Source organism: Entelurus aequoreus, linkage group LG01 (assembly GCF_033978785.1).
Source record: "Entelurus aequoreus isolate RoL-2023_Sb linkage group LG01, RoL_Eaeq_v1.1, whole genome shotgun sequence".
In the NCBI taxonomy this organism is placed as follows: domain Eukaryota; kingdom Metazoa; phylum Chordata; class Actinopteri; order Syngnathiformes; family Syngnathidae; genus Entelurus; species Entelurus aequoreus.
In genome coordinates, this window is record NC_084731.1 from 89,383,226 (window position 1) to 89,410,632 (window position 27,407).

General features: G+C 39.1%; 1 protein-coding gene across 3 annotated transcripts in view; it reads right to left on the reverse strand.

The window, feature by feature from the left end:
- Positions 1-27,090, reverse strand: part of mcf2la (mcf.2 cell line derived transforming sequence-like a) — a 134,226-nt gene extending 107,136 nt beyond the window's left edge. For 2 of the 3 annotated variants that reach the window (XM_062060995.1, XM_062060966.1), the window contains exons 1-3: positions 26,933-27,090; positions 22,392-22,505; positions 20,811-20,882 (exon numbers count right to left, since the gene is read on the reverse strand). In XM_062060995.1, coding sequence (XP_061916979.1) covers positions 20,811-20,882; positions 22,392-22,458 — 139 coding nt within the window. In that variant the 5' untranslated portion in view covers positions 22,459-22,505; positions 26,933-27,090. The remainder of the gene's footprint in view (positions 1-20,810; positions 20,883-22,391; positions 22,506-26,932) is intronic. The other variant, XM_062060987.1, reaches the window with a different exon arrangement.
- Positions 27,091-27,407: the final 317 nt, after the last annotated feature.

The window sequence follows — 27,407 nt, forward strand, 5'->3', positions numbered from 1 at the left end:
TTTAAGGAAAAGCACTGTACTTTTCAATGAAGATAACTTTAAACTAGTATTAACTTTAAAGAAATACACTCTATACATTGCTAATGTGGTAAATGACTATTCTAGCTGCAAATGTCTGGTTTTTGGTGCAATATCTACATAGGTGTATAGAGGCCCATTTCCAGCAACTATCACTCCAGTGTTCTAATGGTACAATGTGTTTGCTCATTGGCTCAGAAGGCTAATTGATGATTAGAAAACCCTTGTGCAATCATGTTCACACATCTGAAAACAGTTTAGCTCGTTACAGAAGCTACAAAACTGACCTTCCTTTGAGCAGATTGAGTTTCTGGAGCATCACATTTGTGGGGTCAATTAAACGCTCAAAATGGCCAGAAAAAGAGAACTTTCATCTGAAACTCGACAGTCTATTCTTGTTCTTAGAAATGAAGGCTATTCCACAAAATTGTTTGGGTGACCCCAAACTTTTGAACGGTAGTGTATGTTATGTTGGAGCTATTTAAAATAGTTTTGTCAATTTGTTCTGGCCTGAAATAAATTGGCCCTTTGAAACATATCTTTGTCTTTGTGTGTTGTATGTAGACCACATTGCTTAGCAGAGTTCAGTGATGCAAATGCATGTCAAGTTGATCAACAGATTGTATTATTCTCCAGTGCAATAACAGTACTGAAATGAAGGCTAAAAGGACATTAATGGGAGCCTCAAAAAAAATAAAAAATAAAAAAATAAAAAAGTAACTAAATAGTTACTTTTCACAGTAACACATTACTTGTTGGTGTAAGTAACTGAGTTAGTAACTGAGTTACTTTTGAAATAAAGTAACTAGTAACGGTAACTAGTTACTGGTTTTCAGTAACTAACCCAACACTGGTAATAACATTCAAGATGCGGCATGTTGTCTGCACCAACATGGGTTTGAAAAGAAATAAATATCGGAAATGATCCAATCGATAACAGGAGACACCCTGGACTGGTTGTCAGTCAATCACATTCACACATATGGCTGCACGATTAATCGTTAAAAGATCGTGATCTCAATCCACACATGTAAACAATCCCATTTTTAAACATGGACTATTGTCCACATGCCGGAGAGGAAAGTGGGCGAAATAGATGAAAAACCCACTGGTAATTATGGATGGGCACCTGCACCAACGACCAGACTGAAAAAAGAAGTCTATCAGTGGCTCGTTTGAGAGCTAAAACAATATTACTGACACATTAACAGTCCCACGCCGTTTTTCACATGTTGGTGTCGCTCTTAACACGTCAACGGCAGCGCTAGTCACAATAACGCAAACGTCCTCATTTTGCACCAATCACGGTTAAGGTGAGCGAGTTGATTCACAAATCTTGAAACTCTGGACTTCAACGATACAACAACAGTGTGCCTGAAGGGTTTGAAAGATGGTGAGAAAGGACGGTAAGCAGGAGGCTTTTTATTTCTTCAAAACACAATAGTCGTCAAGACCCCTTAAAGACCAACAGCACACTTACAGCCTTCACAATAAAAGCGCTTCACGCTGAAACCTGACTGACAAAATAAGGATATCAGTAAAATACTGATATCAGTATATTATATACTGTATATGTAATATATTATATTACACATACTGTATGTATCCATGTACCATGTACACATGTACCATAGTAGCAATATAAAATATTACATATGTTATATTGCTACTATGGTACATGTTTAGTCTACTTAATACCTGCATTATCCTTTCCATCCTTACCCTTTCCATCCTTTGAAACTGAGCTACTGTGTGGAACAATTTCCCTTGTGGATCAATAAAGTGTGTCTAAGTTTAAGTCTAAATAGCTTTCTTGAGCATTTGCTCTGTAATGTAATTATTTTGATTTTGCTGTGATAATCATGACAATATGTTGAGAGTTGTATTTTATAGTATTAAAAGTACCGTATTTTTCGGACTATAAGTCGAAGTTTTTTTCATATATTTTGGCCGGGGGTGCGACTTATACTCAGGAGCGACTTGTGTGAAATTAACACATTACCGTAAAATATCAAATAATATTATTTAGCTCATTCACGTAAGAGACTAGGCGTATAAGATTTCATGGGATTTAGCGATTAGGAGTGACAGATTGTTTGGTAAACGTATAGCATGTTCTATATGTTATAGTTATTTGAATGACTCTTACCATAATATGTTACGTTAACATACCAGGCACGTCCTCAGTTGGTTATTTATGCGTCATATAACGTACACTTATTCAGCCTGTTGTTCACTATTCTTTATTTTAAATTGCCTTTCAAATGTCTATTCTTGGTGTTGGGTTTTATCAAATAAATTTCCCCAAAAAGTGCGACTTATGTTTTTTTCCTTCTTTATTATGCATTTTCGGCAGGTGCGACTTATACTCCGGTGCGACTTATACTCCGAAAAATACGGTACTAATATGTATTTTACAACATTGAAGTATTTAAATTGCAATTCAGTTTAACTTGCATGTGACAAAATCCTGTACGAATACCAAATACATTTTTAGAAAACAATTCATGTTTATTTTATTGGTAAAAATGTCAAGGATAACGCTCCCTAATGGTAATGGCGAGAATCACCTAAACGAGTCAAAAGATTCTCATTTGGTGTTGCAGAGTCATTTTGGATTCAAGCCAAACGACGACAAACAGTCTGAAGTGCTTTGTAAGTAGAGGTGGTAAATAGGGAACTTATTGACTACAATGTAGGTCTACAATGGCGGACGTAAATCTCTGCCATGTATGAAGGTATCCGCTGACGTCACATGTGGGGAAAACATCACAAATTGGAGGAAGTATGAAGGAAGGCAAGATTGTTTTATGTATACATATTTGGTTTGATTTCAAATTCTCGGGACTTATGCAGATCCCAAATACACAAAAACTGGTACCAACGTGTAAGATAGGTTGGTTTTGCAAAATAGGTTCCTTTTTAATGCCACCACAAAGTACAGTATAAAACCGTACAAGGCAAACCAGACATGAACAACCGCAACAAATCTAATAGGTTACATTTATTTTATTTTGTTATGCTGAACAGAAACAATAGCAATAAGCAAAGTTCCTGCTGCTCGCTCTACTTGAATGACCATTTGAGTTCTCTTTTCTTTAAGTTAATTTGTTTAATAAACGTTTTGTGAAGAAAAAAAAAATGAACATGACAGTCCCGATCTCAATTCCAAGCAAAAAAACCTTGTGATTCACATTTTTGCCAGGATCGAGCAGCTGTATTCACACCCATGGTCTGTTTAGAATGTTTTTGGACCGTTAGAAAACCCGATTCAAACCCAGAACCACCTTGCAGAGGGGCTGATGTGCTAATGTACCAGTCAATTGCAAAGTATATTGTTGTTTTTTTTTTTAATGTACAGTACTTTGTAAAACGTATTGTGCCACATTAAGCTTTGTTGTTTCAGCAAAAACATAATGTAGAGCACAAACCTCGGCCGAAACCTAACTGTCACAAGTGAAGCGTGTACTACTTCCCACTTCCTGTTTCATGGATAACAAACAAATGGCGGGGCCATTAGGATTTGTGGTGAGCACAGTTCCATTGCGTCAGAGTAAGATGGGCATGACAAGAAGCATATTAAATAATGGGGAACAGTATGATAAATCTTGTGATTTTTCCTGAAAGAGGAAGTCCCCCACCCAAAACAAACACACACACAGGACGTCACAATGCATGCAGGGAAGTACCACAGGAAGTTAAGAGCAGCTGATCAACAAGTGTTTGTCCCAAATGTCTCACAAGTTAAAATTCTTATGCAACGCTTTCATCTAGTCAAGTTACTTTTTTGTTTGTTCCAGAATCGCTCAGCAAGTGCACAATAATTAAGAGTAATTGACTTTAAAACCACTCACTGTAGCAAATACATTACACTACACACTACACATAGTGCCCTCCAAAAGTATTGGAACAGTGAGGCCAATTCCTTTATTTTTGTTGTAGACTAAAACATTTGGGTTTAACATCCAAAGATGAATATGAGACAAGAGATCATTTCAGCTTTTATTTCCAGGTATTTACATCTGGATCTGATACACAACTTAGAAGATAGCATTAATTGTAATGGAACACAACATTTTTAGGTGAGCAAAAGTATTGGAACATATAAACTTAAAATAGATTAAAGTGAATAAGACTTAATATTTAGTTGCAAATCCTTTGCTTTCAATAACTGCATCAAGCCCGTGAGCCATTGACATCACCAAACTGTTGCATTCTTCTTTTGTGATGCTTTTCCAGGCTTTCACCGCAGCCTCTTTCAGTTGTTGTTTGTTTTGGGGGGTTACTCCCTTCAGTCTCCTTCAGCAGGTAAAATGCATGCTCTATTGGGTTTAAGTCTGGAGACTGACTTGGTCAGTCCAAAACCTTCCACTTCTTGCCCACGATGAACTCCTTTGTTGTTTTGGCAGTGTGTTTTGGGTCGTTATCTTGCTGCATGACAAAGGATCTCCCAATCAGTTTGGTTGCATCTTTCTTTAAATTAGCAGACACAATGTTTCTGTAGACTTCTGAGTTCATTTTGCTGCTGCCATCATGTGTTACATCATCAATGAAGATGACGTCCCAGAAGAAGCCATGCAAGCCCAAGCCATGACATTATGTTTCACAGATGAGCTTGTATGTTTGGGATCATGAGCAGATCCTTTGTTTCTCCAAACTTTCGCCTTTCCATCACTTTGGAAGAAGTCAATCTTTGTCTCATCAGTCCATAAAACTTTTTCCCAGAATTTTTGAGGCTCATCTCTGTACCTTTTGGCAAATTCCAGCCTGGCCTTCCTATTCTTCTTGCTAATGAGTGGTTTGCATCTTCTGGTGTAGCCTCTGTACTTCTGTTCATGAAGTCTTCTGCCAACAGTAGATTGGGATACCTTCACTCCTGCCCTCCGGAGGTTGTTGCTGATGTCACTAGTGGTTGTTTTAGGGTCTTTCTTTATAGCTCTCACAATGTCTCTGTCATCAACTGCTGATGTTTTCCTTGGTCTACCTGTTCCACGTCTGTTGCTTAGTACACCAGTGGTTTCTTTCTTCTTCAGGACATTCCAAATGGTTGTACTGGCTATGGCCAATGTTTGTGCAATGGCTCTGATTGATTGTCCATCTTCTCTCAGATTCACAATTGCTTCTTTTTCACCCATAGACAGCTCTCTGGTTTTCATGTTGGTTCTACCTCTAAATGCAGTCTGCACAGGCAAAACCTATCCTACCCAATCTGAAACTGAGCTCAGACATTCAGTGCTATTTATTGTGTGAATAATCAATGCCATTGTGAGACACCTGGGCAACAAAACACACCTGTCAGTCACATGTTCCAATACTTTTGCTCTGATGAAAAATGGGTAGTTTCAAACAAAATGTGCTATCTTCTAAGTTGTGTATCAGATCCAGATGTAAATACCTGGAAATAAAAGCTGAAATGTTGATCTCTTATCCCATTTTCATCTTTTGATGTCAAACCCAAATGTTTTCAGTCTACAACAAAAATAAACAAATTGGACTCACTGTTCAAATACTTTTGGAGGGCACTGTAAGTATCAAGGAAGGATTTCAGAACAATTGGCAGATTTGGTCAACCTATCATTTCCTGTTGCAACTGACGAGAGCGCTGACATTACAGACGTTGCTCAATAAGCCATATTTATTGTTGGATGAAGGTGCTCGATATTGGCATCTTACTAATGTTGATACTGTCCATCACTTCATTTTGTACCTGATATACGCCGGTCACATCTGGTGTCATGAATGAACACATTATGCATGCATTTCACAAATGTGCAAATTCAGACAAATACTGCAATGTAAGTTAAAAAAAACAAAACTGCACTTTTTGGGGGAATTGTGCTTATTCCCAATCCTTATGTGAGACAAGAACACCTATGTTTTTTAGTTTATTTTATGCATTCCACTTCATAAATAAACGTCAGCTAACAATGGAGGTAATTGTTTATAAAGCGTTTTAAAAATAACAACATCCAAACATCTCCATTAAAGTTTTATATACATGCTGTGAGTATATGTAATGTTGAAACAGGCGCATTCATAATAACCTAATATTTACACTACCGTTCAAAAGTTTGGGGTTACCCAAACAATTTTGTGGAATAGCCTTCATTTCTAAGAACAAGAATAGACTGTCGAGTTTTAGATGAAAGTTCTCTTTTTCTGGCCATTTTGAGCGTTTAATTGACCCCACAAATGTGATGCTCCAGAAACTCAATCTGCTCAAAGGAAGGTCATTTTTGTAGCTTCTGTAATGAGCTAAACTGTTTTCAGATGTGTGAACATGATTGCACAAGGGTTTTCTAATCATCACTTAGCCTTCTGAGCCAATGAGCAAACACATTGTACCATTAGAACACTGGAGTGATAGTTGCTGGAAATTGGCCTCTATACACCTATGTAGATATTGCACCAAAAACCAGACATTTGCAGCTAGAATAGTCATTTACCACAATAGCAATGTATAGAGTGTATTTCTTTAAAGTTAAGACTAGTTTAAAGTTATCTTCATTGAAAAGTACAGTGCTTTTCCTTCAAAAATAAGGACATTTCAATGTGACCCCAAACTTTTGAACGGTAGTGTATGTATATTGATAATTTTAAGCATACAGCAGCGCACTATTTTCACAAAGACAACGTTCGCTATTTCCTTGCACAACAAGAACACTACTAATTATGGAGGACTTTGAGAAACAACGACTACTTTAGGATAAATGATGATGCAGAACCTTGCGTTTTTGAGCGGATACGTTTCAGCAGCTGAGTGATAAACAGATCCAGGTCCAGTGAAACACAAAGCATCATGCAACAGTATTGCTAAGTGCTGAACAAGAAATACAAACTACGAACTACGGCTGGGCGATATATCGATATACTCGATATATTGCGAGTTTGTCTCTGTGCGATATAGAAAATGACTATCGTGATATGCGAGTATACGTTCTCACGCAGTTGCTTTTAGCTGCGGGCATTACACTACAGGCTCTTCTCACTCTTTCTAGTCTGTCCTTCTCACAGAGACTTAAACAAGCGCACCTTCTTACATACGTCACATACGTATACGCCCTCGCGGAGCAGAGAGGTAGCAGCATGGGTAACGTTAGCTGTGGTGCGAGTGGTAATACGAGAGAAAGAAGGTGCGAATCTGGTAACAAATGAAGGAAGAATTAATTCCCAAGAAAAACAGCAGGGGGTCCATCGTCTGGCGGTGGTTTGGCTTCAAGTGGGAATATGTCGAACAGACAACCGTAATTTGTCAAGTGTGGGGCAAAAGCGTTGCTACAAAAAGTAGCATTACTGCTAATATGTAGCATCATTTGAAAAGTCACCTGCTAGAGAATGAAGAGTGCTTACTCCGCATGTCAACATCTCCGTTCGGTGCCACACCAACAAAATGCGGAGAAAAGGAGATAACGTCCGCAGTAACCTACCACATAGCGAAGGACGTACACAATTTGATTACCTATTATGCAGCTCATTTTTATTTGACACTTATTGAAATATCTTGTGTGACATCATGCACCAAAGTGCACTTTATTTGTTTTAAACTATTGTAGTGGCGTTCTGAACAAAAAGTGCACTTTACTTTAGTGTTTTGATTTGTCGTCTTAGTGACATCATGCACAAAAGTGCACTAATACCTTATTTTAAAATGTCTCTGACAATCTTGCACTTTCTGTTTTGAAATGACATGAATGTTTGTGCCACTGCTTAATAACTGAATAATAAATACAGTTTTGCTAAATTGACTTAGTTGTGATTTCCCTCTCTGTATGAAAGTTTAAAATAAGCATATATTAAGGCAGTATGAACAAGAATGTTTTAATGTAGACACATAGAATAATCATACTGCTGTGATTATATGCATCAAGTGTTCATTCAAGGCTAAGGCAAAATATCGCGATATGTATCGTGTATCGTGACATGGCCTAAAAACGTTGAGATATTAAAAAAAGGCCATATCGCCCAGCCCTACTACGAACATAATAAAATAATCCCTTACTGTACAATATCTGCGCTCACTGGGATGCCGACTGATGGGATGTTCATATCCTCTCGTTTAAATGAGGAATTAAAAAACAACAACATGAAACCAGCATCTTTTTGTGTCTTTCTCGCCGTCCCCGGGTCTAAGTTGGATGTCAAAGTCGACCAACTTCTCGATTTATGGCCACAGCCTTCTACTATACAAGTGAAAGGCATGATTTATAATCTAGAATTAACTTTTACTAACTCAGAGGCGATGCAGAAGCTCACCGGTTCAGAATGTCAATACAGCATACGTTAGTTACCTCTCTGGGATCAATATATGGATTGTGAAAGAAAAAAAAGTGCAGTTCCCCTATAAATGTAGATGAAAAACATCATAGGTCCCCTTTAAAAACAATGTTAAATTTAAGTTTAAATTCGTTGTATTGTCATTTTTTCCCCTACATTTAATAACACTTTCTTGTGGTCTACATAACATGTAATGGTGTTTTTTTTGGTCAACATTTTAGTAGCCGTTTTACAGACCATCCTCAAGCTTCTTTCTGACCGTCTCTTCAGGATGCGCCGTTTTGTCAGCGGTCTCTTTTACGTGCCTGCTCTTCGACTGTGTCCTCTCAATGTCAGCCATGCTGTAGTTTTTAGCAATTCCATATAGAGTCTAATGACAGATATTAGTTCAAACTATTCTCTACTTTGTATTAGAAATGACAACAGCGGAGAATGAATGTCCATATATGAGCAAGACTGCCCCACAACAAGAGGATAGAGGAAAATAAAGGAACTTATTGACTAGAATGGTGGCGGACTCGTGCAAAGCTCTTTGGATACATTTCTACCATATATGGAGAGATCTACTAGGGGTGTGGGAAAAAAATCGATTCGAATTCGAACCGCGATTCTCACGTTGTGCGATTCAGAATCGATTCTCATTTTTAAAAAAATTATTTATTTATTTATTTTTTCATTTTTATTTTTTTAATTAATCAATCCAACAAAACAATACACAGCAATAACATAACAATGCAATGTAATTCCAAAACCAAACCCTGCAATAACAGAGCAATTGAGAGGAGACACAAACGACACAGAACAAACCAAAAGTAGTGAAACAAAAATGTATATTATCAACAACAGTATCAATATTAGTTACAATTTCAACATAGCAGTGATTAAAAATCCCTCATTGACATTATCATTAGACATTTATATATATATATATAAAAAAAGAACAATAGTGTCACAGTGGCTTACACTTGCATCGCATCTCATAAGCTTGACAACACACTGTGTCCAATATTTTCACAAAGATAAAATAAGTCATATTTTTGGTTCATTTATTAGTTAAAACAAATTTACATTATTGCAATCAGTTGATAAAACATTGTCCTTTACAATTGTAAAAGCTTTTTACAAAAATCTACTACTCTGCTTGCATGTCAGCAGACTGGGGTAGATCCTGCTGAAATCCTATGTATTGAATGAATAGAGAATCGTTTTGAATCGGGAAAATATCGTTTTTGAATCGAGAATCGCGTTGAATCGGAAAAAAAAAATCGATTTTGAATCGAATCGTGACACCAAGAATCGACATTGAATCGAATCGTGGGACACCCAAAGATTCACAGCCCTAATATCTACTGACATGACTCTTAGGAAAAAGTCACAAATTGGGAAAATGCCCAAAGGCTCGTTTGGAGGAAGTATGAAAAAGAAAAAAAAAGTATAAATATCTCTCCATGGTTTGATTTCACATTTTTGGGAATTATATGCAGATCCCAAATACACATCATAGCTCCCCTTTAACAGCTTATTCGCTGGATTTGATGTAGAACTACTAGAAATATATTTAAATATTTCAGCAAGTGGGTGAAAAGACGGCAGCTGCCTGCTGTAGGTGACAAAGCATTTTCTACAAGAGCTCGTACTAAAAATACACATGCTGGCTCTAAATTAAGACCAAAAGAAATGGATCAGTGTAGCCCCTGACAGGCATCCATAGTCCAAAAATAAACTTACAATTGCAACAGTTGAAATGCATGCACACCTCTCCAACACACAATTGTGCAAATGTGGTGTTTTTGGTTTTTTTTATGAACCAGGATGTTGTTCTTTATAGCCAGCTGCTCCTTCTCCCAGGCTGTAAAATGACATGTGTCACAATTGACACTTTAATAACCACAAACTACAATTATGTCATTTTAAAAAGTTTAAGTTGGGATGGACTTCCAATAAGAACGTTCTACAGACCTTAAGGGTACACATGTGGTATAGATCTACAACGCGATGAGTTAAGAGACAGTTCATGCAAACAGTGCTTAGTAGGTATGCATAAGGATTAAGGCAATAGTTGGAAGCAGGTGAAATAAGTGTACACACGCACATGTACAGTACATACTTACAATGCAGCTGTTGGCAGCACCTGGCGTATCTGTAGTAGCTCTCCATCTCTGCCAGTGAGATGGAGACAAACCTCTCACCTCCGAGCTTTGTCCTACTCACGCACCCGGTCATCACTTCCCAATCTCCCTCCTCCTCCTCCTCGTCCTCCCTTTCCATTTTCACCACCGTCACAGGTGAAGAAAGGAGTAGTTCCTGCTTCGTCCTACTCTCCTCATTTGTATTTGTCTGCCTCCCTTGCGCGCACACACACACACACACACAAATGTGCACCTGTCAAAACTAGCGCGATCAGGCTTCTCCGTCTGGTCCCGCCCTGCGTCTCACTGTGCAGACGACAATCAGACAAGCCGGGAAGACTGTTTAAGCTCCATTTTGACATATTTTTGAGCCCAAAATAAGAGTCTTGAGTCCACATTCATGCAATCTGATGCCCTCATAGTTCGGTATACATATTTGTTTGTTCTGCGCTACACTTCTAGCAATTTAAAGAGACCAGAGTCCAGAAAGTCTTAACATTATCCGAGCGACTGATAGCGACTGCGCTGCCTTCAAAACACACATCAGCGGCCCGGAGGGATCACGGTGTTTACTTAGAAAAATGCTCAAACACCAAATGTCCACAAAACAAGATAAGTCCTTGGACATGTCTGGTTTCGTGTTCTAGGCCAGTGTTTTTCAACCTTTTTTCAGCCAAGGCACATTTTTTGCGTTGAAAAAATGCGGAGGCACACCACCAGCGGGAATCATTAAAAAACAAAAAACAGTTGACAGTAAAAAGTCGTTGTCGCAATTGTTGGATATGACTTTAAAGCATAACCAAGCATGCATCACTATAGCTCTTGTCTCAAAGTAGGTGTACTGTCACATCACACACTGACTTATTTTGAGGTTTTTGCTGTTTTCCTGTGTGTAGTGTTTTAGTTCTTGTCTTGCGCTCCTATTTTGGTGGCTTTTTCTCTTTTTTTTTTGGTATTTTCCTGTAGCAATTTCATGTCTTCCTTTAAGCGATATTTCCCACATCTACTTTGTTTTAGCAATCAAGAATATTACAGTTGTTTGTATCCGTCTTTGTGGGGACATTGTTGATTGTCATGTCATGTTCGGATGTACACTACCGTTCAAAAGTTTGGGGTCACCCAAACAATTTTGTGGAATAGCCTTCATTTCTAAGAACAAGAATAGACTGTCGAGTTTCAGATGAAAGTTCTCTTTTTCTGGCCATTTTGAGAATTTAATTGACCCCACAAATGTGATGCTCCAGAAACTCAATCTGCTCAAAGGAAAGTCAGTTTTGTAGCTTCTGTAACGAGCTAAACTGTTTTCAGATGTGTGAACATGATTGCACAAGGGTTTTCTAATCATCAATTAGCCTTCTGAGCCAATGAGCAAACACATTGTACCATTAGAACACTGGAGTGATAAATGCTGGAAATGGGCCTCTATACACCTATGTAGATATTGCACCAAAAACCAGACATTTGCAGCTAGAATAGTCATTTACCACATTAGCAATGTATAGAGCAGACCTGGGCATTCTGCGGCCCGCGGGCCGCATCCGGCCCTTTGTGCGTCCCTGTCCGGCCCGCGTGAGGCCAATTATAAATTACAAAATAAATTTTTAAAAGTATCTATGTCGAGTGTGCAATACAACGGTGCTGCTTTTGTTTTGAAAATCGTTATTTGTATTACTTCCGTGTTGACGTATGCGTGTGCGTGATTGTGAGTGAATGTGAACAGCTGCAATCACAAATTACAAAATAAAGTTGAAAAAACATCTATGTCGTGCGCGCAATACAACTGTGCTGCTTTTATTTTGAAAAGTATTATTTATGGGCATGTGTCCGTGTGTAACCTGCGAGTGAAGGTGCACATGCAGCGACAAGTGATGCACGGTTTACACCCGAGACGCTAAAAAGAGAAAAGTTGATGAAGAATGGCGCGTTTCCAACAAGACATGGACTGCAAAGCAACGTTCCCTCGAAGGTGCGTGCCTGCGCAATTGCGCACTGCTCAAGGGTCTGCTGCGCGCAGCAAATATATGCCGCGCACCAAATCAAATCCCATCTGAATTCTAAACAAAATAAACATATTTATTCTATGTAATTTTGCAATGCAACTTTGAGTGACAGTGACAACAAGCGGCCCTAACGGTGTTCGTCAACACCGTTCAATTGAACACCGTTCAATTATTGTAACGTCTATCGAGATGCTTCGAGGACAGGAATTATATCGATCATTTTATTGAGCAAAACTGTTTATATTCGGACATAACCACACCAAAAACATGAGTAAAACAATTCTATCTCGAAAAACTAGTCATTTTCTGCCGTACAAACCAGGCCAAAACCAACTTGTCATCTGTCACCAACACGCATAGCACTAAACCACTGCTGCGTTTATGGCCACACAAAAAGTCGGACAACTCAAACACCACACAAAGTTACACTATGACTCCTCAGTCATACGTGTGCTTATTTTACTGTCATTTATTATTAATGTTAATTTATTTATATTAGTCATGGAATGCTGTTACACACACTATGTTGAAGTATTACTATTATTATTAATTATTATTATTATTATTATTATTATTATTATTTATCTTACGGTATACATCAAAAATAATATTGAGCAAAATTTAATTGAAATATTGTCGATGTGGCCCTCCAGCAGTGCTCGGGTTGCTCATGCGGCCCCCGGTAAAAATTAATTGCCCACCCCTGGTATAGAGTGTATTTCTTTAAAGTTAGGACTAGTTTAAAGTTATCTTCATTGAAAAGTACAGTGCTTTTCCTTCAAAAATAAGGACATTTCAACGTGACCCCAAACTTTTGAACGGTAGTGTACATTGCCTTTGCTCCACAGTAAGTCTTTGCTGTCGTCCAGCATTCTGTTTTTGTTTACTTTGTAGCCAGTTCAGTGCATAGCCTTCTACGCTTCAATGCCTTTTCTTAGGGGCACTCACCTTTTGTTTATTTTTGGTTTAAGCATTAGACACCTTTTTACCTGCACACTGCCTCCCGCTGTTTCCGACATCTACAAAGCAATTAGCTACTTGCAGCCACCTACTGATATGGAAGAGTATTACACGGTTACTCTGCCGAACTCTAGACAGCACCGACACATCATTTGCAGACTATAATTACTGGTTTGCAAAAAATATTTTTAACCCAAATAGGTGAAATTAGATAATCTCCCACGGCACACCAGACTGTATCTCACGGCACACTAGTGTGTGCCGCGGCACACTAGTGTGTGCCGCGGCACAGTGGTTGAAAAACACTGTTCTAGGCAACATGCCCGGTTGTCTTACACAAATATTGATTGGCCATGGAAGCTTCTTTTGTAAATATCAACTAGCAACAACAAAAAAAAAGTATCAAAATCTTTACTCACCTGAGTTGTCAATCTGCAAGTGTTTAGGATTGTCATTGCCTCCAGCTCCACGGCAGCAAAGACACAGAGACATGACGGGGACAAACTTCTAGCATGCTATTTTGCTGATCTTGTTCTGCTTTTATAGTTCCATTTGTTGCTCAACCTTTGGTGGAAAGTCAGCATGTGAACCTACTTCCTAGCATTGAACCACTTGCAAGAGCTAATCAGTTACTAAGGCCAAGCGGGTGCCTCCACACTTAAAGGAGTACAACCGCAGCCGAGCACAGTAACGGGGTGCAGATTTATGAACCAAAGAAGTTGAACACTAACCCGAAATGGGATGATGGCCGCCGGTGAATGTGTTTTGGTTGAGCGGGCCAAAAGACACATTCACTACGTCTCCATGCACTAAATTAGTTAGATTTTTCAAATAGTTATTTTTTTGTTTTGTTTTTTTACACCTGTGTGTGGAGTCCAAGTGTCCATGCACACCCCAAGTGCAACTATTGGTCATACACCATGTGCCTCTCGTACATTGGGTGCCGCATATGTCCTTTTAGCACGGATAACTGAATTACTTTTCCGGTTGACCTATGACATCACACTAGGATTTGCGGATCCTTACAACTTGTATTAACTGATGTCCGCTGTAATATTGGCCCAGATGACAAATTTTACGCCTCTAATGGCTATGCTGATGTTAGATAGCAGACAGCCTCAAGAAATTATCTTTGATTGTGCTACGGACATGACGCTACTACCAAGAATGTATTGGGTCGGATGCAAGGAAAGGCGACGGAATGTTTATTTCGAAGGAATTTTCGGACGAAAATCATGGAAACAAAACTTTTGAATGTCTCAAAGTTCATTCAAAAGGCTCTGTGGATTGATGGAAAGAGTTTTAAATCCGAAGGAAATGATCGTTCTGGCCCCGACTGATATCCGAGAGGAAATTTGCTATTTCTCTGAACAATGTTGCCAGTTGTGCGAAAAGTTAATCAGTTGGCTTGCACAAATGCTGCGTGAAGAGGTTTGTGTACGTCTAGTTGTTCGCCTTTAGTTTATCTGCTTCCTTATCTTTCATCTTATTTGTATTTCAGTCCGAATTAAACTGGCATTTTACATTTCTTTAGCTTTTTTTTCTACCATCGTTGCACTTCAAAATGTTCTGTTTAAATTTGTGAAGCAAATAAACAAGTGTCCTCTTCATTACAATTGTTGCATCGTTTTTATTGAATAGTATCTGCTTCCGGGTTGTATCCCTCGTGTTAAAACTGGCGCATGTGCAATACGAAGGGTCCTCCGGGTCTCTGGTTTTCAATCGCATAATCCAGGTGTGTTAGTCCGATTTTTCATAAACCGAACATGATCGGATGACGGTGTTTCCATAGGTTGCAGGAAGCTTATTTAGAGCCGAACTATTTGAGAAATCAGATTACTTGAGTGCGTGGACACGTACTGACTGTGAAGCAGTTGACTCAGAGTTTGGACCTCTTGAAACACCTCCACCAGAGACATGGTCCCATCCAGCTAATGTCATGCTAACACTTTTTCGCCCCTATTCTTCCCCATTTAAGTCTGCAAATGCTTCAGAACGCTCCCAGACAAATGCAAACTTAGTGAACAGCCGCTCCACACCTGGCCGACACGATACCACAGGGGTCCGCCCCCTGCCGAACAAAGCCTGCGCCCGCCCGTACCAACACATTTCTGCGAAGTCCACACAGACAACCCCACGCAAAAACTGCATAGCCGTCATGCACAATGTTAACACTGCATCCAAGCTGCCCACACAGCAATGAGTTCACACAAGTCATGACCGGCAAACGATGCCTCAACGGGGAAAGAAGTCAACACATCCCGTCCACATGTGGGCACCCAAGCCAGCCAGCAAGCCAACGCCAGCCAGTCCTCACAGGTCCATCAGCACACGGCCACCAAGCACAGCCTCCCGACCACTCTAACCCAACACAGCAACGCCAACCACTGGTAGCTCCACACCCACCGCCCATCTGCAGTACAAATGCCCGCAGCCGCCTAAACTGAAGCAAAAGAGCGACCGAACCTGCAAATTGCTAACCCACTGACCTCAACCCTGTCCACAGCCCGGTCAATTGAGCAATCGGGTGCCTCTACACTTAAAGGAATACAACCGCAGGCTTGCACAATAACAAGGTACAGATTCATGAACCAAAGAAGTTGAACACCAACCTGGAATGGGATAACGGCCGCCGGTAAATGTGTTTCGGTTGAGCGGGCCAAAAGACACATTATGAAGCAATTGATTCAACAGAGTTTGGACCTCTTGAATCACCTCCACCAGAGACATGGTCCCATCCAACTGATGTCATGCTAACACTAACGACACTGTTGTGTGTGTTTATTTTACTTGATGTCTGTGCTGCTTTATCAGAGGAAGAGGGAGGAGAAGGGTGGTCTCGGACATAACCCCCACCCAACCCGCAGCTCTTTTTCTTAAATGTGAAGTGGCCTCATTTATTTACAGCAAATTTAACACACACTTTTTCTCCATTTAAAAGTTTAAAATGTATCTCTAACTTGCTCTGTGACGACTCTTATATTTTAGAAAACGTACAGTAGAAAAAAAGAGGTCGAGTTACAGCTTGCATGCTTGTACCAGCAGAGCAACCTGTCGCACCACAGCTGTCAGATCATGAGGTCATGATATTTGTCCTCCGGATCTTCATTTAACGCGGATGCAAAGTGGAGGCCTTGTTATGTCAACATTTATTCAAAGAGGACTGCAGATGTCAATTCGGTGGATATTTTTGTTTCATGTTTAGAGGTCATGTTTTCACCAGGGTTTGTTTGATGAATTTTAATGACATTTTCAGGCAACGGCCAAAAAAACAAAATTCCTCTGACTTACTATGAACAGAGGATTCTGGGAGAAGTTGTTCATTTTCAGACCTGGCCAACGCTAAAGCGCCAGAAAAAAAACACTCACCAAGTTTTCATTTGATGCCGTCACACGTCACAGCATTATTGGGAAGTCTTTGAAATCGCAATACCGAGGTATCTACAATATTACATCCATGCATGCATGGCACCAGTCAAAATAAGCAATACTTATAACCCCTGTGGGCAATTAGCACACATACAAGGTAAATTCAATATTATCCTATTATTATATTATTTTACCATATCAACCCTGAGGGCCTGTGGCACTGGCCTTTTATCTTTACCAGACACACCTTTTTAATCCGGTTTTTTACTGATCCTTTTGAACTCCTCTTGAGTTCCTAATTTTTTATTAATTTAATTTTCTATTTCATTTATTGCTGTTATTACTACTGTTATTCACACTATTTGATATATTAATTATTGTATTTTACTTTATTTTTTACATATATTTCAAAATATGTTCTCTCTTACTCATTTAGATTACATTAGTTTTAGCTAGTGTGGATGGTTCCAGGGTGTACCGCCTTCCGCCCGAATGCAGCTGAGATAGGCTCCAGCACCCCCCGCGACCCCAAAAGGGACAAGCGGTAGAAAATGGATGGATGGATGCTTCAAAGGTGGCGTTTTTCCTTAATCTTCAGTCCCATGCAATGTTTTGTAATTGTCAATAGTGCTGATTATTAGCACAATCAATTAATTATTTGTGTATTTATTTAGCTTATATCTGTACCATCTAAGTTATTGGAGTACAATCCTTCCAGGATTTTGCAGGCTTTTTAAAAAAAATTTATTTTTTTTTGCAGCCTAAAATTCACAGTAGCTTTTTCAGAAAGTTGCTGCAAATGTTTAAATGTTTTGAAGCTTATCTTTTTTAGTAACTTTGAATCAGCTTGTGATTTTATAAATGTGTTAATGTTTTAAGAGTTCCTTGTAACCTTACCCTCAACAAGCACATAATTTTAACAAATATTGGAAAACAAATATTGCATAGACCTTTTTACCGCACATAATTAAAAGCAGAACCATGAAATGAGCTAGATTGCAGTCATGTGGGAAACCTGTTTGTACTTCTTTCCATTATTTCCTAAAGCATATCGATTTAGTTTGTACATTTAGGCGGGAGCTTTGCATAAAGGGTTGATCTATATATCGATCAATTGATTTATATTCCTAAGGTTAAAAAATGTTGATCTGTGCTCAGATAATTGGCCTTCCAGAAGATATACTTTATAGAGATCTAACATCGCTTTAAAAAGGTAACATAATGGATTTTTTCGATACTAGAAAATAAAATATTGGCTTGAAGAACAGCAGACTTTATATAAAGTTGTTTTTAGCACTTTTAAATAAAGACGTCACAGAGGTCTCTGAGTAAACATTATTTCCCTCAAATTCTTGTGCAGAGCTCGAAGGACATCCATCCATCAATCCATTTTCTACCGCTTGTCCCTTTTGGGGTCGTAGGGGGCACTGGAGTCTATCTCAGCTGCATTCAGGCGGAAGGCAGGGTACACCCTGGACAAGTCGCCACCTCATCACAGGGCCAACACAGATAGACAGACAACATTCACACTCACATTCACACACTAGGGCCAATTTAGTGTTGCCAATCAACATATCCCCAGACCCCAGGTGCATGTTTTTGGAGGTGGGAGGAAGCCGGAGTACCCAGAGGGAACCCACGCAGTCACGGGGAGAACATGCAAACTCCACATCAGATGCTCGGACCGTTGCAGACGGGGGGGCAACAGACGACAACAAGCCAAAGCAAAAGCGCGGCAAAGGGGAGGAGCTGACCATGGTTAGCCAAGTAAGGCTAACTCTTCCAGTTATACTACTGGCAAATGTTCAGTATCTGGAAAATTTAATGAAGAAATTTCAACTTCAGGAATGTCTGTCCTCGTTCAACAAGCATGGTGCACTGTAGGTGATTTCAAACTTCTGCTCGCAAAATGTGGAATATCTGACTTTGAAGTTAAGGCCATGTTATCTTCCTAGAGAACGGCAACACGGTATTTATTTCACAGTCCCAACTTGTTGAATTTTTGGCTAAAAAGTTACTAAATCGATTTCAACTCACTGAATCGTATTGTTCTAATTAAACTAATATTGTCCCTGAATCGTATCGGAAACCTCAAATTATGACTAGAATCTGGTCACGTCTAGTTCTAGTGTTTCCTATGTTTAGTTCTTATTTCCAGGTTAGCGCTCTTATTTTGTGTTCCCGCCTCCTGTTTGGTGTGTGTTGTCTTACAGTGGCTTCACCCCATACTTGCCAACCTTGAGACCTCCGAATTCGGGAGATATAAAAATAATCCGTTCTTGAATGAGTATATCCGTTCATCCACCGTGTTCAATGGAGAAGACTGATCTACAAAATTTGCAGGCAGCATACCCCTTCCCGTTCGAGCTGTCCTGGATGAACTGAAATAATTTTTTCCAATCATTTTGGAACTTGCAAGCGTACTTCTTCTTACTCGTCGTCGCCATGTCTCTTCTTTGTTCTTCTGCTTCGTCTCTGTTATGTTTTTGGACATTACTACTTGCCGTAGTTTTGAAGCAATGCATGATGGGAATCCGGATGTTGTGTGTCAGTGTATTAACGTACCGGCTGGAATAAACACACGCTGAGAAATAGCTCCGTGCCTGCCTACTTTATGGGTTATAGATAAACCTATGGATAACGGAGACATATATAATGGTCTCCTTTTCAGGTGAGAGAGGACGCTAAAGGCAGTGCCTTTAAGGCACGCCCCCAATATTGTTGTCCGGGTGGAAATCGGGAGAAATTTGGGAAAATGGTTGCCCCGGGAGATTTTCGGGAGGGGCACTGAAATTCGTGAGTCTCCCGGGAAAATCGGAAGGGTTGGCAAGTATGCTTCACCCCAGTTTTCTGAGCGCTGTTTTTCCACCCCTTGCCTATGATTAGCAATTAGTTATTGGCAGCAAGTGAGAACAATAATCAGAGGGTTTCTTATACCGGTCCTACATCTCCAGTCTTTGCCGGATCAATGTTCACTACATGCGACAGTTTGCGCTGTTACTAACTACAGTGAAACCTCGATTTATGAACCCCTAAATATGCAGTCAGATCTCTAAACTCCAGCATGTGGGCCTTTTCTATGTTTTGCCAATTTATTAAGACTCCCAAATACTCGACAGACCACAGTGGAGTTAAAAAAAAGAAAGACTATTTGCGAGGAGTACATTTATGGCACTCACAAGCATGACCACAGCACAGTAAGTTTTAATTGTGATAAAGCCGGTCTTATGTGGGAAAAGATGACAGAACAGAATTATATCACAGGGGAGGAGAAGACACCATCTCCTCTTTCATTCTAGAGCAGCCCCTCACTCTTCCAAAGCACAAACACAGACTGATACACTTCCCCTCTACTTCTCCCAGTTCCTTTTCCATTCCTCTGTCTGCTCCTTTCTGGTCAGTTCTCTGCCATTGTTAATGTGTGTGTATTTTTTAAATGTTTATTATTGTAGCAATATGGTTGTTAAAATTAAGGATTTTTGTGCTTTTGTCTGTGAAAGGGCACTATAGTGACATCTGTGTGTGTGTGTTTGTGTGTGTGTGTGTGTGTGTGTGTGTGTGTGTGTGTGTGTGTGTGTGTGTGTGTGTGTGTGTGTGTGTGTGTGTGTGTGTGTGTGTGGTAGCAGAGTATACAGAAGCCTGTTGTTTTGACTTTTATTACGCAGGAAGTTGATCCATAACCCTCTGATTTTTGTTAGATATACAAAACTGTATATCACTTAATATTGTGCTCAAAGCGTACAAACCTTCACTGAAATAGGGACTTGTCGAGGCTGAAACCTATTATTCATATTTACATTGTTTATGTGGAACTCTGGTTTACTATAATAAAGTTTTCTATTCACGAACCATGTTCGAGAACCAATTAAGTTTGTAAATAAAGGTTATAAATAATGATAAATGGGTTATACTTGTAGGTTCCACTGTATATGCTATGGTTCACTTTTTATTTGTTCTCCGTGCTAGTAGAGTTACGTTTTCACTGTAAGCTGCACGTGCACTTCCATCGGTGCGTTTCAAATTTTGGTGTCCTGTTGATGGAATTAAATGCTGATTTTACCTGCCGGCTGTCTGCTGTCATCCGCATCATTCGGAATCACCGCCAACCAAACCAAATTGCAACAGAATGGACCTGTCACACAAAATAAGAGCGCTAACACGGAAATAAAGAACTAAACATAAGAAAACTATAACAAAACTACACTGAACAAATATACAAACGCAACACTTGTTTTTGCTCCCATTTTTCATGAGTAGAACTCAAAGATCTAAAACGTTTACTATACACACTAAATACCTATTCCTCTCAAATATTGTTCACAAATGTGTCTAAATCGGTCTAAGTGAGCATTTTATTCTTTGCCAAGATAATTCATCCCACCTCACAGGTGTGGCATATCAAGACGCTGATTAAACATGATGATTATTGCACAGGTGTGCCTTAGGCGGCCCACGGTGAAAGGTCACTCTGAAATGTGCAGTTCTATCACACAATGCACAATGCCACGGATGTTGCAAGTTTTGCGGGAGCGTGCAGTTGGCATGCTGACTGCATGAATGCTCATCAGAGCTGTTGCCGGTGCATTAAATGTTAATTTCTCTACAATAGGCTGTCTCCAAAGGCAGTTCAGAGAATTTGGCAGTACATCCAACCGGCCTCACAACCGCAGACCACATGTAACCACACCAGCTCAGGACCTTCACATCTAGCAGGTGCACCTCCATGATCGTCGGAGACCAGCCACCCGGGCAGCTGCTGCAACAATTGGTTTGCATAACCAAAAAATGTCTGCACAGACTGTGAGAAACCGTTTCAGGGAAGCTCATCTGCATGCTCGTCGTCCTCATCGGGATCTCGATGTCTCTGTGTTTGTTTATGATACGTGATTTTTTTTTATGTTCAAATTTAAAATGTTAATTTTTTCACAGGTATACGATACACTGGCAGTTATTTGACAATGACAGAAAGTCAAACAGGACATAAAACCATTTAGGATTTCTTGTTTTCCCTTTTTTTGCTCAAATCTCTTAGCAATGGTTCTCAAACTTTTTTACCAATATATATATATATATATATATATATATATGATTTTTTTTTCCTACAGGAATCCATTTTTAAAAAGTCGTTTTTAAGCCATCTCCATGCAACCAGAAGGAGTTTTTATAACCTTTAAGCGGTCTTGAAAAAGTTTCATTATTAATTATTATACCAAATACATTGCGAGAATTAGTTTGAATCCAAAATCGTTTCTGAATCGAATAGTCACCCCAGAAATCGGATTGAATCGTTCAGCGCCCAGCGATTAACACCGGTAATCAAGAATCTTTGAAGTCTTGGAAGTCTGAATTGGGTGTGTACGTGCAAGTGCGCGTGAAAAACCATTTGTTGCAGAGAAGCAAAATAATGGTCATTCATATTTTGTGTGCAGAAGTGTGCAACTCTACCATTTTTGTTCATTTATATCTGGCGATGACACGGTGTGACAGGCAAAACAATTAAATGCTTCATTGACCGGTGCATCCACCTGCTGTCATTCATACATCGGTCCGCTTGTTTGGACTTGACAAAAATGTAGTAAGTTTTGACCTGATCTGTATTACTTTGATGGTTACCAGAATATTATAAGCAAAGGTTTCCTACCACTGACTGTTGACAGCACCTCCAACGTTTGCTCCAGCTCGTCTTCTACAGACAGCCTTACGCCCATCCTGGTGAGGAGAAAAAGGCCAAGACCCCGAGCGTGACCGTCTTGCCCTGAAAGAAGCAAACCGCATCGCTGAACACGACTGCAAGAGAGCACAAACAAATTCAAGAATCAAATCAGCCAACACATGAGGTGACATGTTTTTCTTTATTAGTCCCAGAACAATCAAATAAGAGGTTGTCAAAAATTCCTGGTCCAATTACCAGTTTGTTCACAGTGGCTCCTTTCATGGCTTTTAACAATACAGCAGCATGGCTTCCAGTCATAAGGACAGAGATCTTGTGATGGGCCAGACTAAATAAAGACCAAGGCCAAGTCCACATGCAGCACAATGTGACACTGGGAACCCACGTTTACATCATGGGAGGGCAAGTCCAAACTGAATTGATGTATTTACAAATGTGGAACACAAGCTTTCCATTACCTCGAAGCCTGGACTTGCCTGTTTAAACAGAAAATGGGCGTTAATGCTACAATAAATTGTGTAATCTTAGAAGGTCGTACAGTTAAGTGGATAAACCACAGGTGTCAAACTCAAGGCCAGGGGGGCCAGATCTGGCCCGCGACATCATTTTATCTGGCCCGCAAACACCTGGAAATGATGTGTTAATAAAGTACTTAATATTTTCTCGCTAAATGTAATTGCTTTTTTTCTTTTTGACAGAAAAAATATATGTACTGCTTGAAATTGCATACATCAGTGTTGGCGTTAACACACTTTTTGTGTCTTTTTACGCATTGAAATCAAAAAGGATGCGCAATTCCGGAAGCCCACGCAGATTTTATTTTTTTTACCACCCAGTTTGCTTGGTTTTTTAAATTTTTCGATTATCGCTTTCCGCCGGTGATTTGTTTTGTTTATATTTGCCGGGTCAAATTTTCATCCCCTTGCTTTTTAATCGATAGATTTATCAGATTTTATTTTTTATTATCTATAGCAGGGGTGTCAAAAGTGTGGCCCGGAGGCCATTTGCGGCCCGCAGCTAATGTTTTAAAGGCCCACGGCACATTCTAAAAATACTATTAAAATAAACAAAAACATAAAAGTGGAATAAAAAAGTTACAGGTGAAATGTAATTTATAAAAAGTTGCAATGTTGACTAATAAAACAAAGCTATTTTTTTTCTTTAAAACTCATTGCTCAAAACATAATATTGAATCAAAATCAATGTTTTTATGAATTATTGACCTATCCAAGGTTCCGATTACTTCACATCAAATATTCCACTTTGAAAAATATTTATTTGTAGAAGATTTTGCATATTTTGTGCCATTAAAAAAAGTTTTCCTTGACAAAAAGGGCACAAAAACAAACAAATAAAAACAACATACAAAACATAAAACAAAACTTAGAATTAACGGATATATCTGAAGTTGATGTAGACTCTAGAGATTTAAGCGTTAAATAAATAATATATGTATGCCCTGGCTGGCACACCATTATCATTTCATGACCGAAGCAAAAAACTTTTTACACTTTTATACTGAAATAAATACACCTACAACTTATTAAATACAAATATAGAAAAAACTAACGGCAGCGGTAGGGTTTAGATCCATGAAGGAAAGAAAGTGAATGAATGTTCATAACTGAATACATTTATATATGCATAAAAATGTGTTTTCTTTTGTATTATTTTTTAAATAAATTAAGTAACATTTATGGCAACCTTTGCCCAAAATACAATACAGAATGTGAGATATAACAGGATAATGCATACATTTATCATTTGTTTTCAAAACGCTTACAAAAAAGTGGGACCCCATTTTTATGAGTTGATGGGGTCCCTGGGACCCCATTTTGAAAATTCCTAGCGCCAACACGGATACATTTTAAACTTTAAAAGTATCTAATATTGCAACAAATATTAGAGTATATTATTATACTTTACAAACATGTTTTTGTCTAAACAAAAATAAATACAAATACTTAACTTTACAGCAAACTACCCATCAAATTAATAAAAATTACAATACATTTTACGTTGTTCTTTACAGCATATCACTGTAAATTGAAAAAAACTACTACTGTTTTTTGCGTTAAAATTCTGTTGACTGAGCTGACAGTTTTTGACTGTAAAATCTACGGTTGTTGTTTTTAACGATGTATTACTGTAAATGGAATTGTTTTTACGGTAGAAAAACTGGCAGCTAAATTGCCAGAATACAAAAAGAACTTTCCTCCCGAAGGTCTTATCTTTGTCCATGTGATGTCAGATGAAACAAAAATTGAGCTGTTTGGCCACAATACCCAGCAATATGTTTGGAGGAGAAAAGGTGAGGCCTTTAGTCCCAGGAACACCAATCCTACCGTCAAGCATGGTGGTGGTACTATTATGCTCTGGGCCTGTTTTGCTGCCCATGGAACTGGTGCTTTACAGAGAGTAAATGGGACAATGAAGAAGGAGGATTACCTCCAAATTCTTCAGGACAACCTAAAATCATCAGCCCGGAGGTTGGGTCTTGGGCGCAGTTGGGTGTTCCAACAGGACAATGACAAAAGTGATAAGGAATGGCTAAATCAGGCTAGAATTAAGGTTTTAGAATGGCCTTCCCAAAATCCTGACTTAAACATGTGGACAATGCTGAAAAAACAAGTCCATGTCAGAAAACCAACAAATTTAGCTGAACTGCACCAATTTTGTCAAGAGGAGTGGTCAAAAATTCAACCAGAAGCTTGTGGATGGCTACCAAAAGCGCCTAATTGCAGTGAAACTTGCCAAGGGACATGTAACCAAATATTAACATTGCTGTATGTATACGTTTGACCCAGCAGATTTGGTCACATTTTCAGTAGACCCATAATAAATTCATAAAAGTACCAAACTTCATGAATGTTTTTTGTGACCAACAAGTATGTGCTCCAATCACTCTATCACAAAAAAATAAGAGTTGTAGAAATGATTGGAAACTCAAGACAGTCATGACCAGAGGTGGGTAGTAACGCGCTACATTTACTCCGTTACATCTACTTGAGTAACTTTTTTTAAAGATTAAAGATTAAAGTACCAATGATTGTCACACGCACACTAGATGTGGTGAAATGTGTCCTCTGCATTTGTCCCATCCCCTTGGGGAGCAGTGGGCAGCAGCGGCGCCGCGCCCGGGAATCATTTTGGTGATTTAACCCCCAACTCCAACCCTTTGTTGCTGAGTGCCAAGCAGGGAGGTTATGGGTCCCATTTTTATAGTCTTTGGTATGACTCGGCTGGGTTTGGGATAAATTGTACTTCTAAGAGTAGTTTTAATGCAACATACTTTTACTTGAGTATATTTATAGAGAAGAAACGCTACTTTTACTCCGCTCCATTTATCTACATTCAGCTCGCTACTCGCCACTGATTTTTATCGATCTGTTAATGCACGCTTTGTTTGTTTTGGTTTGTCAGACAGACCTTCAAAGTAGGATCTATCGCATGCCTGCGTTTCACCAATCAAATACAGTCACTGGTGACGTTTGACTCCGTTTCACCAATCAAACAGAGCCAGGCAGTCACATGATTAACAAGCTTAAGCTTACATGAACTCAACGTCAAATTTTTGGAAGCACATCGCGGGTAAGTTATGTTAGTAGTTATTTTGGCTGTCACCGTAGGCTGTTGTTAGCTTCCCTGCTATGAATCACTGTCAAATGTACAACGTGTGGGGACATTTATTAACGCACTGCAGCCTCATAGACAGACAGAGACACGCACAGTCACACACACACTCACGCATGCATAGAAACACCAATCAGAAGTGCACAGTGTGTTCCCAGGTGCACCGTGCAGCCCACACCTATCAGTTTATGGTTTGCGTAAAGGCTAACTTGTTATTTTCCTTTGTAATCTCTGCCTACTGAGCCTATGGTGCTGTTAAGTTATTGTGGCTCAATTTGCCTTAATTTTTTATGTTAATGTATTATTATTTAATATATATTATTGTTTTAGTTGCTTAAGAGATATTCCTGGCTCAGAATTTGCTCATTGCTATTTTTATGTTTTTGTGCATTAAACAAACAGGTTACTCATCAGTTACTCAGTACTTGAGTATTTTTTTCACAACATTTTACTTTTACTCAAGTAAATATTTGGGTGACTACTTCTTACTTTTACTTGAGTAATACATCTCTAAAGTAACAGTACTCTTACCTGAGTACAATTTCTGGCTACTCTACCCACCTCTAGTCATGACATTATGTTCTTTACAAGTGTATGTAAACTTTTGACCACGACTGTACCTGCCATGTGGCCCTCAATGAAAACCAGTTTGACATCCCTGGGATAAACAATTGCTTCACACTTTCCAGCCACATAACTAAATATCAACATTTTAACAATTCAGACACAAAGAGCCAGCTTAATGATATTTAGACAACCGTGAGTTAAACATTTAGTAGCCCCAGTGACAGGTAGCTAATCAGAGAGACGACAGTCAAGCGTTCCCCTTATAAGCATTATTCACCAAAACCAGTTTGTACTAATTAGAAAATACCTACCGGTAAAATGTTGACGTCGCAATGACGCGTCAAAATGTACAGAATGTATTTGAACTCCTCCCCGCCAAACGAAGGCACGGAAAGCTTTGCTAGCTCTTTGTTTAATCACGTGCTTAGTTCACGGCCCTCCAAAAAAGTTGTGTCACAACCCAACAGGTGTTCGTAGCATACCCTAATGACAATATCGGACAATTAACGTTTTAATTTTTTGTAAAATTTATTTTAACCTTTTATTCGGTTTACTTCCGTACAAAAAGGTTGTTGAATACACACGATGAACGGGGGGGGGATATAAGAGATAATATTTGAAGTCTTTGAGTATGCGCCGTCATGGTAAGCGCTAGCATTAGTGTCACCGATAGGTGGCGATATAACATTTTTAAATAAACCCCGATGATGAAGACGGATAAATCAGCATAAAAATACATTTTCACATTTTTTTATAGACGAAATGAAACATTATACATACCTGACT